The 18,975-nt window shown below is 43.0% G+C and overlaps 1 protein-coding gene across 1 annotated transcript; it reads right to left on the bottom strand.

Annotated features, from left to right (window-relative positions):
- Positions 1 to 1,782: 1,782 nt before the first annotated feature.
- LOC133410750 (matrix-remodeling-associated protein 5-like) lies at positions 1,783 to 18,771 on the bottom strand. Its single transcript, XM_061692245.1, has 12 exons — positions 18,405 to 18,771; positions 16,797 to 17,001; positions 15,299 to 15,428; positions 13,336 to 13,577; positions 12,478 to 12,629; positions 8,488 to 11,819; positions 7,551 to 7,692; positions 6,522 to 6,657; positions 5,338 to 6,423; positions 5,022 to 5,229; positions 4,108 to 4,329; positions 1,783 to 3,988 (listed from the first exon to the last, which is right to left on the bottom strand). Exons 2-12 carry the CDS (start codon positions 16,973 to 16,975, stop codon positions 2,084 to 2,086), a joined length of 7,734 nt encoding a protein of 2,577 aa, XP_061548229.1. The 5' UTR covers positions 16,976 to 17,001; positions 18,405 to 18,771; the 3' UTR covers positions 1,783 to 2,083.
- Positions 18,772 to 18,975: the final 204 nt, after the last annotated feature.

Genomic DNA, 18,975 nt, shown 5'->3' with positions numbered 1-18,975 from the left:
GGTCTTATTTAACATGGTAAGGTGAACCAAAAATTGAAAACCTCATTTGAACAATTACGAAATTTCAAGACTGAGAATGTTTGACGATCAAAATAGTAATCAGTGCTCACCATGCAACGTGCTGCTTTTTTGTATTACGCTCTCAATATGTAATTAATTTTAAATATTTTTTTGGAGATCTAGTTCTCCTTTCTCACTCAAATTTAACCGAAAAACCAATTCCTGTTGCCTTTAACACATAGCTGAATATATATATATTTTTTGAAGAAAAAAAAAAGTTTTTATCGAGCTGCCACGCCTCCGCTAAACCTCACACATTGAAGCGCGCTGCTTTAATAAGTTGCCATACTCGGTTGCGATGACTGTCCATATAAGGTTTGTAGCATCTGTCATCGCGACGTGTGCCTCGAAAGCCGATGATTTGTTCGCTGATATCGAGCGTAGACGGGGGCAATTACGTTGGTGGGCCATGGTGAAAGGAATTACGAAACAAGTTGGGGCTCCTTACACAACGGGCCTCATCAAACGTGCGCCACAAAATCCAAGTGAAATATGCTTACCGCTGGGTGGTTGATGCTCATGGTTTTAATTAGCACGACGGCTGTTGCGCCGACAGATGTGATGTTTATGTGACTCATCTCAATAACACTGATGAATAAAATTGGTGTTTTATGTACGTTTAGTAATCCCGTTAAAGTCAGTCGATCATTAATTGTGTCATCATGGTATAATGTGTAATTTGAAGTAGAGACATTTTGTGGTGTTGTGAGAACAGACAAGGAGGCGTGTGGAGTCTTTCCGTTGGCACTGCAGGCTCATGAGAGTTTTATTGCAGTTTCCAGTGAAAACAATATGCTATCATCATGTGTCCTGCCTGCAGTACAAAATCTCACTTCTGGTTCTACGGCTGAGTTTGAAATGTACAAATTGTTTTCTTAAGATTAAGGGAAAAAATAAAAAAATACGGCATTATATGTTATTCTTCATTTTATTAATAACTTGATGCTGTAAAAATATACGACTTCCTAGTTGCCTGACAGATTCAACATTTATAATTTTCTTTTTCTCATGAGGCAGGGCTGGGGGTCCTTTTACTCATCACTTTTGAACACAGTCCTGAGAGGGCCATACCAAATGTATGAAAACATGATGCAATAATGTTATCACGATAAATGTATTGTTTCTTTTTAGAATTGCCTTGCGGGACGGACCAAATGCTCCAGTGGGCTGTATTCGGCCCACAGTTCTGAAGGTTCCCCGCACCTGTCATAAGGAAACAAACTCTGGTCTTAAAATAGTCCTTACTAGATCATTAACTTAAAATAAAAGCAATTCAAAAATGATTGCTCTGAGCTGCTATCGTTGTGCACATTCTTGGAATAACACCATTGTTATCATCATAATAATTACAAAGATGCAATTTGTCTTGCAAACATATTTTTGAATGTTTTTTTAAGCCTTATCACACTGCCGCATTAATTCTGAGATGCAGGCAAACTTTAACTTTCAGAATCAAATTGCTCAAATGAGCAATCCCAATAAAAATCTTTTTAGATCGTAAATTTGTACTGCATTTGAATTACAAATGAAAAACTACCGGTAATATTTATCCAAGGTATTCAGAATTTGAGACTAGTGAAGCGTCATGTTTGAGCTTTTGCATTGTTAAATTTGGCAGTTACTGAGTTACAAACAAGTGCAAAAGGTCATTAATCCTGCAGTGGCAGGATTCCAAAGTGAAGCAGATTGATTTATATGTAATCGCCAAGAAAACAAACAGTGTTGCACGTCATAAAATCATAAATATATTGTAACTTTAGCACCATTTTGAAATGAGTTTTCGTCCTAACATAAAGACAATGCACATTTAGTAAATGGATGTATGTGTACAAACAAAGAACCTAGAACCGAGAGACACCAAGCACTGAAACTTACTTCAGCCAAAAACCAACACATAGACTGTATTGTACTGGGGTCTTCAACATCAACAGTATCTCAACAAAACTTTGCAGTTCCTTTGGGCATGAGGGACACATTGAATTAAGTCAGTAACAGAGGTGCCGTGTGCATGTACTTTACCTCATTATATAACATGCAGATATGTCGTTTTGGTGTCCACCCCTATCACATTTTTGGCTGTGCACCTGTAAAATCCCGTGTCCCGGCTCGATGGTCGCTGTATCACCAGAGAACCTCGAGGACTGAGATAACGGTTACCATAGATACGAGCCTGACCCAGCACCCTCAGCTGTGTCATGTCTGGTGTTTCCCAGGTAACCACCGCCTGGGGAGTTGCTATGGTGAGGCAGGGCAGCTCCACGGCGACGCCAGGACGTGTGTAGGTCACAGGTGAGGGTCCTGTTGTAATTCGTGGGGGGTAGGCAATGATGATGACGGGAACCGTGACAACTGAAACCGAAGAAGTATCTGGGCTAGCATGTCTGCAGGTATAAGTGCCTCGGTCAAACACGGTTGTCTGTTGGATCACCAGTGTCCCATCCTCTTGGACGAAGTACCGGCCAGAGTCCCCTTTGTCACCCTTGGACAACACCTTGCCGCTGGGAAAAGTCCAGGTAAGAGAGAACAGGGTGTGTTTTGGGGCTTGCGAAGAAGAGCAGGGTAGGCGAAGAGTCTCTCCATTTGTAATGCTCATCAGAGAAGCAGTTTGGCTGCTCACTGCTGCTGCTGAGATGGCAGAGGGTGAGGGAGGACCTACTGGATCAGGGGCTACGAGTGAGGATGGCCCACGTTGCAACGGTTTTTGAGAAACAGGAATTGGGGGATGAGGCACCTCAGGTAATAGCCGCCTCGATTGAGAGGCTTGTTGTGCTGCTCCTGAGCGAGGTGCCACAGACGGGAGTGGGCGCGATACTTGTTGCGGCTCTGAGACCTCCAGCTCCACTTGAATCCTGGTCTCTCCTTTGTCGCCTCTCACCACGCACACCAAAATACCGCTGTCACTCACCCTAGCACCCCGCAGCTCCAGGGAGCCGTTTCGGTGCACTGTGAGCCGGCTGCCATAGTAAGGGGCTGGGAGCACACCATTACCAGGCAGATACCAGGCTAAGGGAGGGGATCGATGAGACGGACATGGCAAAAGAACAGATTGGCCTTTCATTATGCGCTGCTTCCCAGTTGTTACCACACCCACAAGTTTGCCGGTGCTGGCAGCGATGTTCCTGCTTTTGTCGTTAGTCACTGCTGCGTTGCCTCTGACCCAACTTGCTCTACCATCACCATTGTTAGTAGCACTGCTTGTAAACACGCCATTTCTAGAAAGGCCGCTTATCATGCTGATATCCCTACTGGGGTTTGCATCATTGTTAGTCTTTCCTGCTGCGACCTCATTGCTTCTCGCCCCAAGATTGCTTGCATCACTTCCTTCTCTAACTGAACTGGGACTGTTTCTCCTACTATTCAAAGTTCCATGTGCATTTCTATTCAGGATTGGACTTTTATCTGCTTTTATGCCTGTATTTCCACCACTGTTCACACCCACGCTGACAACACGATCAAGCTGGGTTGTGATTCCACTAATAGGCTTTTTTAATCCATTTTCGCTATCACTCATTCGGGCTGGAATAAGACTACTAGTTGCTTTGTTAAATCCATTGATTATTCTTATCCAGCCATTGTTGTCACTATAGCCATTGTTTCCATTATTAGGAACGTCCACCTCGAGGCCTACTACCATGCTTCTTTCCCCAGCAGAGTTGCTTGCTCGGCATGTATAATTTCCTGCGTCAATTTTGCGGGCTTGACGGACCTCCAGAGTTCCAGCAGAAGCCACCACAACCCGGTCAGAGTAAAAACCAGAACTGGCTGGAATGACGCGACGTGCCGGGGAGTACCAGGTCACTGTTGGTGAGGGATCCCCAGTGGCATGGCAGCGAATGACGGCTGTAGCTCCCTGACGTACTTTAATGACTTGATAACGTTTGTCATCATCGAAGGTAGGTGGAGATGTCATCATGACCTTGACTTTAACCTAAATGGAAATGATATGAAGGAAAAAAGCTTCAATGATAAAAAGTACTTCTAAAATGTTTTGATTATACGAATGCTGATTTTATTTGTATTTTTTTCTGAATTCAGCTTCAACTTTACCTTCATGGTATCTTGACCTCCTTGATTCTCAGCATAACAAGTGTACTCGCCTTCTTCTCCCCTGCCCACAGCTGGAACCAGCAACGTTCCATTATTGAAAACGATAAGCCGGCGTCCTCGCCCTGCTCTTTCTTCCCCATGCAACACAGTGTTAACCATGGTCCCATCTGGTAGACTCCAACTGACTGCCGGATCTGGTAATCCTGATGCCAAACAGTCCACCTGCAATGACCAAAGTAATTGTTGTATAGGTGAACTAAAATGGACTCCATTTTCAGGAGAAGGTGATCAATTGCATCTACATGGGAAAAATCATTTATGAAATATTGTCACTTGAATCACAATGCTAAACAATTCGGTGCACATACATGTAAACAGAATTAAAAATGAAGAGGAACAAGTTGCGGCAATAATTTGGTGTCCTCTCTCTTGCATGTCAACTCCTCTTATTCATTAAGCTGCTAAATAGATGTTAAATATTTATCATCATACATGAAGGCTGACTGGTGAAGCAGTGCAGCATACTGCATGTCTGGGAAACACAGCAGCAGAGGAAAAGGAAATATGTCCAAAATCTTTATGTACAACTTGTACATTTCACACAACTAGCCTAGCAATCAGCACCCCAGTGCTGACTTTGACCCAAGATATCTAGAGCATCTTCAATCAGATACAACTGTAATTGAATAGAGCTTTTATTTCCCAATCCCTGAAAATTTGACGAATGATTTAAAACATACTGATTAGATCATTGACCTCAGTCACTTGGGACATTTCACATCATAAATCTAATCACTGGATGTCTGTTAAATAATCCCTCAAAAATTGAGAAAGGTTATTTGAGCATAGATTTATTCTTGTGTAGTCCGATACAGTTCGATTGAATGATTAACATTTTTAACAAGTTAAATTACCTTCAGTGCCTTTCCGAATGACACCATCTGATTGAAAGGCTGCTTTGGCTCAATCTTTGCAGGCTTGATAACCACGGACACACGCAGCAGGCGATAATCATCAGCGAACTTGTTGCGTGCTATGCAAAGGTAATCACCAACGTCACGCTCTGTCACTGAATGGACTGACAGTGTGGCATTTTGGTGCACCTTCAGACGTTTGTCGAAACTTCCATTTGTACGGAGGGGTAAAACAGACTGGAAATATAGAGTGAGATACAATAAAGATGCAATACTAGTACCATTACCATGTCATACACAGTCTCTGAACCCATACCTGAAATGCATATCCACCAGTTTTCTGTTGGGGGTCCTCCAAATGATGATCGGGGATGGGTTGCCTGTTACAGAGCAGTGGAGCTGCAGACTCTCCCCGTAGGAAACCGTAGTGACAGAGGGCGAGGTTGAGACAATTCGGGCTTTGCTGAGTGGAGAGACTGGCAAGGAGTGTAAAATAACTGAAGCTCTGCCTTTGTCAGATGTGTGTGCGATGAGTGTGGTGTTATGTGAAGCCACGGACGTTTTTGTCAAGTTAGTCAATTGCGCGGGAGAGGTGATGACTGTTCTATTGATTTTAGAGGCTGAGTCAGCATAAATTGGCTGATGAGAGTAAGATGGGGATTTGGGACCAAGAGGGGTCAATCTGGCAGAGTCAAGCGGCTTTGACTGGAAGCCAGGATGGCTGTTTTTCAGAAGAAGGGATGAAATTGTCATGTTTTTTGTATCACTCGTCACTTCTACTTGTTGTGCCTCCTCTTTAATTTCCACTCTCACCGTCCTCTTATCAGTTCCAACTGCATTAAAAGAGGTGCATTCATAATTCCCAGCATCCTTAGGCCCGACCTTTCGAATATGCAGTGTCCCGTTTGGCAAGACAAAAAGGTTGCCATGGAGAAACTGGGAGGGCCGAACTCGAGCTCCATCTGGAATACGCCATCGCAAAGTTGGTGACGGGGCCCCTCTAGCAGTACAGTGAGCATAAAGAGGTCCTCCTGGAGCCAAAAGCAGGTGTTCCTCTCTCGGTTGCTGTATCACCGGGGGCAACGATGACACGTGTAAGCGCACTGAAGCACTGGCGGCACCGGCTGAGTTGGAGGCCACACAGCGATATGCCCCCCGATCACTTTGTAACGTTGATGAAATATGGAGAGTTCCATTTGTGTCCATGTTGATTCGATTGCTGGAGTTGGCTCTGGAGGTCAGGACGGAGCGGTCCGGAAGAATCCAAGAGAGCAGAGGGGTAGGAACACCGCTGGCCTGACATTCCAGGTGGACCTCCCCACCTTGATGGATCATGGCTTCTCTATAGCTAGCCAGCTGCATTCGAGGCGGGCGCGTCCACACTTCCAGGGTAGTTAGCAGCCTTGTCATCGAAAGACAAAACATTTTCCGTGTGGAAAACATTCACTTTCTTCAGGAAGTGTATGGGTGCATTGATATTCATAATTTGAGTGGCCTCACCTGTCACGACCAAGGAAGCTGTGTGCACTGCAAATGTATGTGCCCCTGTCTTGTAGCTGAACGTTTTGGATAACAAGGGTGCCATTTGGCAGAACCTCAAACCGTTGAGCCCCGGAATGGACGGACATCATTGCTCCTAAGACCCAGAGACCCGGATAAACCATCACATTAGGGCAACAGTTAGCGGGAAAAAAATGGCAACAATTTGGGTTATCAGTCAATTGTGCAATAATACTCTGATCAGTACTTTGCAAGTCTTACACCACATTACATTTGTTGATTTAGCAATGACTTTAATGAGAATTTTACTCAGTAGGGCACAGCCTGAATTGGTGACAAAAGGAAAAAAATGATATAATTGTGAACTGTCGTTTTTCTGATCCATGGTGGTTGATGAAAATTAGTTTGCTTCAGTTATGATGATGAAACAGTTCCACTTATAAAATATAGTGACTTCAATGCTGAAAATTCACCTTTTTCAAGAGCTTGTTATTTTGCACCAGCCCTTCACAACATTTCATGGATTTTAGCCCTCTACAGAATTTCAGGGATTTATGTTTGCATAATCCTGTTTTATAAATGGTCTTCCTATTTAGTGTTCTGTCAAAATGACAGCTGTGACTAGATCACTAAAAAAACTGTGGTGTCATAGGAACATTGCATCTTATTGTTCATGTGTGTCATCCGGACTAGGTCAATTGTAGTAAATTAAATATTGGCCTGTCAATGAAATTTGGTTGTAGTTAGTATATTAATTTAAATGTCTGACTGCAGTTCTTTTCCAGTGACCAAATGTGCAGCTGTGTACATAAAGTAGGTTGGTCTGTCCCAAGAAGGCCCGCACTGTATTTGCTGAGGTTATAAATCAGCACATAAATCAGATTCAACAAGTCTGCAGAGAGATGTTTGACATGAATGTAAATTGAAGATAAGACTGGCCTCATTTCCATATAAATTCATTGTGTGTTTGGTCTTTAAACAGTATGTATGCTGAGCCAAATGTGTGCATATCTGTTTCACTACATTCACCTGTGGCAACTTTGGTCCATGTGATGGAGGGCTTCGGCTCTCCTTGAGCCTCACAAGTCAGCCTGGCAACATTTCCTGCTGGGAATGACACTGTTCTGATATGTGGGTCAGCAATCCTTGGCCTGGATCTTAAAACTGGAGACTGCAGAGATTGTTTTCAAATAAAAGGTTGAAAAAATGGTTAACAGTGCCTAGGAGATCTGAAGTCAACAGCTACTCCTAAATAAAAATAAAAATAAAAAAGCATGACAATACAAATATTAAAATCTTAAATTAAAATTCAAACACTAATGCAGATTGTTTTAACTCTTCTGTAAAACATTGATATTTTAATCATTTCAGTGGAATATTACAATATAGCATTACAGTTATCTCAGATTGATATTTCATCAGCGATGGGCTCATCATTTAGGATTGCACAGATTTGTAAATTAATTAACGTGTGATTGCTACAAATCCAGTGGGATTAGACCCCCAAACACAAAATGCTGTTGTCATAGAGCATGTGTTTTGTATCTCTGCTTTCAAAGTGACTCTGATGGAGCTCAGAAAAATCCTTAAATTGGAGGATTGCCATAAACATCCCTCAGGTTTAACACGTGATCACAGATTAGACTATTTTCAGATCTACTATGCATTTTCTGCTAAGCTTTTTGCCCCAGGCATCGCACATTTGCGTGAGTCTGAATGCAAATACGGCCCAACAATTTTATGGGAATGCATCAGCACTGTAGATTACATTTTAAGAATACCCTTCAAGAAATATCAAACTTTCTAAATGACTGAAAATGAAGACCACAAAGGTTTGTGAATAAATTAACATTCAAATAAGAAAAAGAGAGTTAAGTGATTTAAGATTTATTTCTAGTCTTGTTGTCGTGTGTGTTGGCTTTAAAAGGTGTTTGGGTTAAAGACTTTGTAATCTATTAAGACTCACCCGTGGGGCTGCAGGAAGAGGCGATGGAGACCACAGTGGCCTACTGCTGTGTGAATCTGGAATTAAATTAGCTCCAGGGTTTCTCCACTCAGTTGGGGGTCGACTCTGGCCAGACACAGGCCTCCCTTTGGGGCTGACCTGGCCGATATTTGGCCTTTCTCCGGATGATGCAGCAGTACTTGATGCTGCTGTTGTTGTTGTTATTGTGGGAGAAATGGAAGATGCACTGGATTTTGTCTCACTCTTAGGAATTTTGGCTGGAGTAGCACTTTTTTTAGAAGTAGGAGTGCTAGTTTCTAAAGTAGAAAACGCAGGGATAGTAGTTGGGTGGATATCTTTGAATGTATCTGTATTATCTGTAGTATTGAAACTAGCAGTAGGTGAGAGGGTTGTTGATAAATAAGTAACGGTTTTAGGAGAAGTAGATATAAGAGTTGAATATGTTGTGGCACTTTCAGTTGTTTGATACGTAGGGGTATTCATGGGGGGTAAAGTCAATGGAATTGGGTTTGCAGTCATAGGAGTAAATGTAGTCGAGGTTGGATGTGTGTCGTCAAAAGTTGCAACAGATTTGTCACTAGCAGAAGTAGTCACAGGATTATTTGTAAAACCAATTGAAGGAGTTGTTGTCAAGGAAACAGTGGAGGAGAGGGTGGCTTCAGGAGGGGTGGAGAATTGAGATACATTCGGGACGTCCCACAAATTCTTTTCCACCCCTGCACCCTTTTCGCCCGAGGAACCATCGTCATTTTGGCTCAAGGTCGTCTGTGTGTTTACGTGTGTGCTGTGAGAATAAGTGGCTGTCGGTGTTTGTGATTTAAAGACAGCCGATTTGGCACTGTCTGGTATGTTGCCTGAATGAGTCATCACATCTGTATTTGTCTCTGTGTTGTAATGGGGTAATAAAGTGGGGGAGGAAAGAGTTGGAGCGGGCAAGTCAGATGTTGAAGTGGTGATACCAACAGTGGTAAAAACAGAAGAAGGTGGAGGATTTACCATCTCAACGTTTGTTGTTGAAAAAGGAGTTTTAATATTCTCAGTCTTTTCCAACTTTGTAGGTGAAGATATGGTTGTCACCATTTCAGTGATGGTAGTGTCAGGCATCACACTTTTTGCTGTTGGGTTGAGAGAATCAGGTAGAGGTTGACGTGGTGTCATAGTTTGCCCCCTTGTCCTGCTGATGACTCGTCTCCGCTGCCCGATTCGTCTGCGAGAGTTCCAAGGGCTTTGTGGCCGTGTATTTGGGAGAAATTTAGGCACTGTTCCCTTCTGTGGTTTTGAAGGTCTGACTCTTGAAGAGGTGGGCTTTGCTCCCTTTTCCGCTCCCCCAGCTGGATCTGGGTCAATTTCATTAGTTCCGAATGTTGGCTTTGAGGTGACTAGATCTGTCTGTGTTGTTGTTTGCGGTGGTGTCACATTCTTAGCCCCATTCTCATGTTTCTGTGTTTCAGAGGCCTCTTCACTCTTAGTGCTTGTTTTTGACTCAGTACGTGCTTGCGTTGTGACTGCTACTGTGTGAGTAGGGTAAATGGGCTGTAGACTTTCCTCTCGCAGGGCAGCATCATCAACTGATGAGCCTTCCATTTCCGATCCAGCTGCTCCTTCTGTCTCTGTGTTATCACCACCCCCATGTATTTCTCTGTCTTGCTCTCTTCCTGATGATTTTGCTGTGGGCTTTTCTGTTGCGATGTCCTCGCTATTGTTTGTGACTGTGGTTTTTTGGCGTATCTTTGCCAGTAGGTCAGCCCATTTTAGTGGGTCAATTTTTTGTTTGTTTGTGGTGTAACGATTTCTTCTCTGCTCAGGTGATAGAGGCCTCCCTCCTCTCCTCAAGGGACCTTCTCTCAAAGGCCCTCGTCTTATGGGCTTCCTGACTTGCTTTTGTCTGTTTGGAGATTTTTGAAGAGGACTTAAATGTTTCCGGTGGACTAAAATGGTTCTCTCTTCTTCTACTTCATCCCCTGATCCTTCCTCTATTTGATGTAGTAACGGCGCTCGTATCTTTGTTGATCGCCCAGAGGCTGACTGTGGCCCCCCTGGAACATCTCCAAGTGACAGCCTCTTCCTTGAGTTTATTTTTAGGCTCATGGACAGAGAGGCACTACCATACTGGTTGACAGCAACACAACGATAATGACCAGCATCTCTCAGCATGGGGTTAGGAAAGAAGAGACTCCCATTTGGCTGCATAATAAATCCACCTAATCCTGCTAATCCCTTCCGCACTATATTCCCATCTGGTAACACCCAAAATGTGTGCGGGTCTGGTGAACCAGAGGCCTTGCAGGACAGGCTGACTGGCTGTCCAAGTACCCCTGTGACGGGAGGTCCAACTTTCTCACCTTTTGGTGGGGCAGAGGACTCTTCTACTGTCAGATGCAGTGATATAACATCTGAATCTTTGCCAGCCTGGGCTACACAGTAGTAAATTCCTGCATTTGAGAGCTCTACATTTTGTAACAGTAGCCCAGAACCAGAGACCTGAATCCTACCATCTTGACTACTGGATGGGGAGATAAATTTGGATCCATCTGGCAGAATCCATTGTACTCTGGGATGACCAGAACTTAGAAGAGGGCAGGAGAGCTCTATTGTAGAGCCTGCGGCAGCTGTTATTGCTGTGGTATGATTAGTCAAAATGAGTACCCATGGATGAGAAGCTGTGGTAGATGTAGCAGGATCTGTTGTGGGGTCAGGGTGAGCAGAAACTCTTGTTGAATATATAAGGCTGACTGTGTTTCGGCTGGACTGTGCTCTGTTAAGCTGAATACCAATAGCTGGCTGCATTAACCAGTGTGGTCCTGTTGCGACAGAGGCTTTGACTCCAGTATTATAATACCCCTCTGTCTCTGCTGCCTGCCTGTAGCGGTAAGCCAGTTCTGGAGCTTTATTCAGCATGAGTTCCCTTTCAAGATGCACTGCGGTCTCACTATAGTAAGCCAAGATCCTCCAAAGACTCTCATAGCTCGCTCTCTCCACGGGGCACTCCAGAGAGAATGACAAAGCCAGAGCAACAGGTGAAGAGGAGGGAAGGGAGAGGTCTGGAGTAGGAGACGCATCCTGAGAGTCCAAATGAGTGATGTTGCAGCGCAGTTCGACACTGTTTCCCTGTTGATCTGACAGGCCGAGGGAAGCAGTGCCAAAAGGCTGGCTGAAGGATGCACTTGGTTCAATTTCGCTGAGTTCCGTCTCAGAAGGTGTCTCTTCTCCCCACAGGGTAATGACTGGGGAGGTGCAGGTCAGCTCTTTCTGATCAAGCAAGCCTTGATCTTGAAGGGCATTTGGTGATTCACATATTGGACACTGAGGACTTCCGGAACATTTCATCAAATCTGGTTGAAAAGACAGACAAAGAAAGATTTGAGAAAGTGATCTCTTCGCCCATATATGATAATGTGCACGTCAAAGCCGTCTGCGTGCGTTGCTAAAGCCAAATTTAGCATGCACGCTTTTCTGTACTATTAATTACACTTCATATCACTTACTAATTTGATACGGTTACTTAATCAGCTCATAAATCGTAAATATGCAAAACCTTATTATTCCATGGCAAGCATTAGCCTTTGTTTAAACTGCCTGCACACAATGCTGCCAATATGTATTAGTCATGGGAGGTTAAGTCTGGCATGTCAATGAGAGGCATTTTAAATTCCTGTCTTCTTTAGAGTCTTTGTGAAAATTCCTAAATAGACTCAGAGATATTCTGAGTGTCAGAGGAGAGGGGGAGCATGTGATTAAAAGCAGGTGGGAAGGGGGATGTCAAAGGTACACAAAAACACAAACAGATGTATTTAAATGTAAATGTAACCCATATATCAACCATCAAGCTTTATCTGACATTTTAAAAAGTGTTACGAGACATTACAAGCTCATCAATCAGTCAAAAAATGTATCTTCATGTTTTCTTTCCTAATGGCTAACCCTTGCCTTTTCCCGTTGCACTCTCCTTTAGTTGAATAAATATTGAAGGACAATTTATAGGAGACAAACCTGGGTGAGCAAAACGCCAAGCGGGAAACCAACTCATGCTGCAGTCGCAGCTCCAGGGATTAGCCTGAAGTGCTACTGTTTCCAGCATTGGCGCAGTCTGCAAGGTGGCCTTGGGCAGGGTGCTTAAACTGTTGTTGGACACATCAAGGTTCCTACAGGGGGGAAAGTTTTTAGAAGGCTGTCGGCAAAGAAGATGAAATACAGTAAAGCTGCATCTCAAAATTCAGCATGTAGCGGCTAACCGGAAAGGCCAACATGTAACAGTCACTCACTATTCCTTCCTATCAAATTGCCAGCTCGAAACTCAAATACACAACACCAGTCACAGAATATCTAAATTAATGACCTTCAGTCGTAGAACTAAACCAGCTGAGAATCATATTTAAGCCAATGGCAATGCAACACAAGCAGGTAGTATGACTTAACACAGTCAACACAGTCATCTACATGACTATGAGCGATCATCTCCAACTATCATGGAACTATAATACACATTAAGGTAGGACGAAGGTTCTTAGACACTGCCGGAATATTTTCTGCTTCGTTATTTCTCTTATTTCCGGTGGATGTTCTTACCAGCATTAGCCTTTCAGAAAAAAAGCCAACACAAAAAGCAAAACAACTCACAGAATTAATCCTACAACACTGGATGAAATGAAGCCTGCTGGTGAGGGTGTGAGGGTTTCTGTGATATTCCAATGTCACTTATGATGGTAATTGATCTCTAAAAAATGCTTAAACTTTGTGGAATATTTTCCACCAAAATTAGATAACTTTTGGTTCATTTGAACTTAAAGGTACCACCTTATATCATGTTTGTATAAAGGTGTTAGGTTAAGTCCTAGAGACTCCACCCACCGGAGTGTTGAAAAGTAGTATGTGTTCAGTAGGGAAAGTGTGCAGAGAGCGTGGGGATGCAGCTGATGCAGCCTGTTTCCTTGCAGACGGAGCAAACGGAGGTTTGGCAGCTGGAGCAAGGCTCTAGGGTGGATGTACTGGAGGTGGTTGTGATCCAAGTACAGACGCAGTAGCGAGGTCAGGCCAGAGAAAGTCTGGGATGAAGGGATTTCTGTCAGCTTGTTGTAGCTCAGTTTTAGTATCTGTGGTGGAGGAGATAGAAATCGAATGATAAATATTAAAATGGAAAAAGATAGCAAATGCTATGACTAGAAGACAACGGAAGATATGCTTGGGAACTGGAAGTATGACAAATATTGGAGTGAACTTAACGTTGGTAGCACATCGCTAACAATTTGGATCATGAACTTTTTAAATACAAAGTTTGCCTTCTCGTATACTCTGATGACTCTCGCTCTTCCAGTCATAGGGAAAGAGTCGACAGTATTTCAAGAAGGCACATGATGATGAAAACCACGTTGCGGAATTTCTGTAAGGCTTATGATCAATCAACTCTCCAGGGTGTTCAGTTGCACAAAAACATGGATCATATTATCACAATATGGCAAGTACAGTATGTATCATCATTTGGCTGAGAGATGAAAGAAACAGCAGCTTGGTGAGGAACATCATTGCATTCAGCTTTCTTTTAAATTGTCCACTGTAGGGTGTCACTGTGGGGTTAAGAGACTATAGTCTTATGCAATTGCTGCATTTGATTCTTGCATGCGTCCACTTAAATACTGCAATCTGTCCGGTCAAGCAGTTTAACCTGAAATGTGTGTATTGTAATTTAACCATTCATTTCGATCGTATTGTGCAAAAGACTTTGGTTTGGTTTGATGTTTAGGTAACAATGACCATATAGAACTAGAATGTCACTGAAGAGAGAGCAGACCTACATTAAGGCAGAACTGTTAAGAAAAGTGAAATTAAATTTGAGGACTGTCATATTTGTGTTACTTTGTCCATCTGTTTGTTATTTAAGAGACTGCTTCCCGGTTCACAGAGAATGTTAAAACAGAAGGGGTGGTGCCAATATGATTCTAGGTGGTGGACACCATTGGTTCCTCAAATGTGACTCAATTGGCAAAACACACCCACACACACACACACACACACACACACACACACACACACACACACATACACACACACACATACACACACACACACACACACACACACACAGTTTGCAGGTTCTCAGCTCCTGGGGTGAGTTAAGATTTACATTGTAGTTGTTGCGAGGCACGGTGGTGACTGGTTCGAGCGTCAGCCTCACACTTCTGAGGACCCGGGTTCAATCCCCGGTCCCTCCTGTGTGGAGTTTGCATGTTCTCCCCGTGCCTGTGTGGGTTTTCTCCGGGCACTTCGGTTTTCCTCCCACATCCCAAAAACATGCATAAATTGGAGACTCTAAATTGCCCGTAAGTGTGAATGTGATTGCAAATGGTTGTTTGTTTCTATTTGCCCTGCGATTGGCTGGCAACCAGTTCAGGGTGTACCCCGCCTCCTGCCCGATGACAGCTGGGATAGACTCCAGCACGCCCGCAACCCCAGTGAGGAGAAGCGGCTCAGAAAATGGATGGATGGGTTGTAGTTGTTGCAGAGTGTGGAAATAGGCCAAAACAAGTCAGTTGCTTAACAATTCATTTTGTCTCTTCGCTACATCACACAACACCTTTTACATACACACAGTTTGGAAATGTCCGTCAGTTAGGAAAAAAGAAGACTGCAGCTACTGCCATTAAAACACATTCACTGCCATTGACGGCTTTAGAAGTCAAATATCCATGTTAACTGGGAAAGCTGGCAGTGAATGAGTTTTGAAACAGGGACTTTTTAAACAGAAGGGGCAGATTGGCAGATGACTTTAAGGTGTAATGCTGAAATGTGAACATGCCCTTCTCTCCTCCCAGTTTACCTGCAGTGATTTCAGGTCTCGAAACAGTGCATCCCGCAGGTGGTGGATGTCATTACTGTGCAGCATCAAAAGCTCTAACCTGTGTAGCCCGGCCAGCGAACTGTCTTGGATCCTGCTGATGCTGTTGAACCTGAAAAAAAACATCATTGTCAATTCATGATCTCACTCACTCAAGCATTCTTTACATTACAGTGGAACCTCCAGAACCAAACAATCTGTTCCGTGACACTGGTTGACTTCCGTTTGTTCAAATTTCAAAACAAATAAAAATTATGCAAACTGCATTAATTTGTTCCAGTCTCAAACTCATCATCATTTTTTTAACACTAGTATTCCTAACTGACATGTATGTATGAAAACAAGTTAACCATTGTTTGTATCCAACCATCCAGCCACTTGTCTTCAGTCTCGCAGGTGAGCTCGAGCCCATACCGGCTGACTCTTGGCTAGAGGATGGTTGTACCCTGTACTGGTCACCAGCCAATTGCATGGCATAAGCAATGTATGATAAAACTAAAATAATACCGAACTAGTTGCCCTTGAACATGCCCTGACAGACACATAATGGTGTTGATTAAATTTAATGTTCTGCTCATTTTGTACCGGGCACCCTTTCATATGTCACGGTAAGTTCTAGTTCTGATTTTATGGTTATCACACTTTCCTCATTTCCTCGTACTCTTCTGTGGTGGTATCACAAATAATAAAAAAAAAATATTAAAATTGCAAGCAGCTATTAATGGACCCTCCCACCCCGTTTTTCATGAATAATCCCCAAAATGGGGTGACTGTGGATCAGTTGGTAGAACAAGTCGTCCGGTGACCGAAGGGTGGGGGGGTTTGAATACATGGTTCCCACCGTCTGCGGTCCAAGTGTCCTTGGGCAAGACGCTGAACTCTAAATTCCTTCAGGTCGGCATTGTAAATGAGAAATTGTTCTCAATTGCCTTACCTAGTTTAAACAAAGAATACATTTTTAAAAAATAGTTGTCAAACTTGGATGAAGAGGCTGATTTTGATCAAACTTTACTGAGTGAGTTTTTGGGGAGGGTCATGTTTTGCATCCCTAATATAAGAACACTAACCAGAATACAGTATACGTGTTTTCAGGCATATTGAGAACCCCAAAAAGACGATTAATTCATCGAATACAACAATTCCAAGGTGCCTTTGCACCTCCTGGTAATCAGGCCCTAAAACGCCAAATGAAAAGAAAACAAATGGAGTGAATCCTTTCAATGCTTACTGAGCTGAAGTCTCACATGTTTTGCTGATGTCAAGCATTGATGATGGAATGAACTCATGTTTTGTTTGACTTTTGGGGCATAGTTTGCCAGAACATTTAGACAAAACTGTGGGATTTTGGAGCATTTGCGGTACTCGGCAGTGGTTTGACACATACTGTCAAACTCTGCATGTGTGTTTGTGCAGTCAACAAAAGCACCATCTGACAATTAGCTCGTGTACATGCAAACTCTGTGGCCGGCGGTCTTTTTACCCCAAGTTGATGCGACGTGTTTGCGCAGGCAATCCAGGAGGGACGGCGAGCAGGGAGCGGAACGTGCAGTGGACTTCGCTGGCCTGGTAGCAGTTGCAGCTCCTGGGGCAAGCCTGGCCCCCAGGAACCACCAGGGTCCACAGTGCCACCAGCAAACCCACACTTGGATATATCTTCATCTTCAAGGTTGGTACTGGCAGGGAGACTGATAAAAAAAAACACATTGGTGGGGTAATTGTTTTGATTTGTAGAGCATTAAACGCAGTTTTAATCTGCATCGAGCTTTTTTTCACTGAGCAAAATATGCCCCCTTTGCTTGGTAGCAGTCCTCTGTTATTGCACCTGTCCTAAACCAAACAACTTGTCAGCTAAACTAATTTGCTGTAGTAAATCTCATGCATACACTAACAGTAGCTACACGGGCAGACTGTAATGCCATCCAGTACAAGAGCTGTATCCAAAATGCTGCCTTTTTAAAGATAACAATGCTCACTTTTCACTGTCAGAAAGTTATTAATCTAACGATACTGTATGTTTGTTGTGCTAGTTGTAGTTTACAGTGATGCCTTCAGCTACATTTGAGTCAAAATATTAGAAACACGTCTCACTGTGTTCCAGCCGCATATACTATACAATGTTAGATCAGTGCTGGGCAAAGTACGGCCGACTGTTCTTTAATCCGACGAACCGAGCACGTGCGAGTTCTGAAAAACTGTAAGTGTTGCATTAATTGAGCTTTTTGTTATTTTCCAAAATGTGTAAATCAAAATGTGTTCATTCGTGTTTTATGTGTTTGGTTTTCATGCATCTCAGGAAATAAGTTGTTGGTTGAGTTCATCCCTTTTTTCACTGGGGTGATGGGTGTGCTAGAGCCTACACAGCATTGATTCCCAACCAGTGTGCTGTGGAAAATGATAAAATTTCACTTAATTGGTCATCAAATTATTTGTTTACAACTAATACTGTATTTTTGTTCATCTATCTATGCCAGCAATGTATAGTGACAAACAGAACAAATAAATGCTCTATTATTAGCCAGCCAATCACAGGGCACATATAGACCAACGACCACTCACACTCACGTGCACACTTAAGGACAATTTAGAGTCATCAATTAACCTCACACTCATGTTTTTAGAATGTGGGAGGAAACCGGAATACTCGGAGACAACCCACATACAAACCCGGATTGGGACCCACGACTTTAGAACTAGCAAGCGGATGTGCTTGTCTAACGTTCCTGTTGATTGGTATATCGTGAATAATAAAATACAAATCTCAGTAAAGTGATCCTTTTTTAATTTAGCTTTGTTTTGATGTCTTTGGATACATTATCAGTTAATGGGTTATTTACAAATAATAGCATTAACAAATCTGATTGATTTATTATTTAATTATTAAAATAAACTGTTCTACATATTCGTCAAATATGTAGAACAGTATGTATGCATTTGAACTACCCTCCCAAATGTTTGTCCATCTTTGCGTTAGACGAATACCTTTCTAACTTTGTCAACTTTCCATTCATTCCGTACTCATGCATGTATGCAAGTTTTGCAATGCATAATGAAGTATATTGCAGTGTGCCAAAATCAGTCAGAAACTTACCTTACAGTCCTTTAATCGGATGGAGTGATTTATCCAGCACAGAATCGTTCATTTTCCCGATCAAATGCGTATTTATTTATTTTATTTTATTTTCGGGAACGCGACTACGTGCTTTGGTCACCCATCCGCGCCGTGATTTCAAAGTCCAACCAAAGTTGTCGCAGTAATAAAAGGTTTGGGAACAATAAAAAATAAATAAAAATACAAAAAAAGTCAAAATGAGAAACATCCACAACCGCGTTTAAGTAGCATCCAACCGGCCTCCGTGTGTGCGCGCGTCCCGGGGTAAACTGGAAACCACCGCGCGCGTATGTGCGCGCGTGCGTCCGTGGGCGAGTGTGAATGACAGTGGGTGTGTGTGTGGATGTTTGAGTGGAAGAAAGGAGAGTGGGCTAAAGGAAACTCGCAGAGAGGCTCTCATTGTCAAAGGAGGGGCTTGCCTGCACTACTTTACTGTATCACGTCAACGGGAGTCCCGGTCTGGGCTGGAAAAGGCATGAGGGGAAACGTTTTCACAAGATATGCCTTGTTTGTCTTTTTTAAAAACACCATTTCAAATTTTTCTTTTATT

This window comes from Phycodurus eques, chromosome 12 (assembly GCF_024500275.1).
Source record: "Phycodurus eques isolate BA_2022a chromosome 12, UOR_Pequ_1.1, whole genome shotgun sequence".
In the NCBI taxonomy this organism is placed as follows: Eukaryota; Metazoa; Chordata; class Actinopteri; order Syngnathiformes; family Syngnathidae; genus Phycodurus; species Phycodurus eques.
This window is presented reverse-complemented; position numbering and strand designations above follow the sequence as displayed.

Excerpts from the sequence above, each read along its gene's own strand:
- LOC133410750 (XM_061692245.1), bottom strand. The coding sequence starts at position 16,975 with ATGAAGATATATCCAAGTGTGGGTTTGCTGGTGGCACTGTGGACCCTG. Across the intron at positions 13,578-15,298 it reads GAGACCTGAAATCACTGCAG|ATACTAAAACTGAGCTACAA; the intron begins GTAAACTGGGAG and ends CCTCCACCACAG. Across the intron at positions 4,330-5,021 it reads CATTCGGAAAGGCACTGAAG|GTGGACTGTTTGGCATCAGG; the intron begins GTAATTTAACTT and ends TGGTCATTGCAG.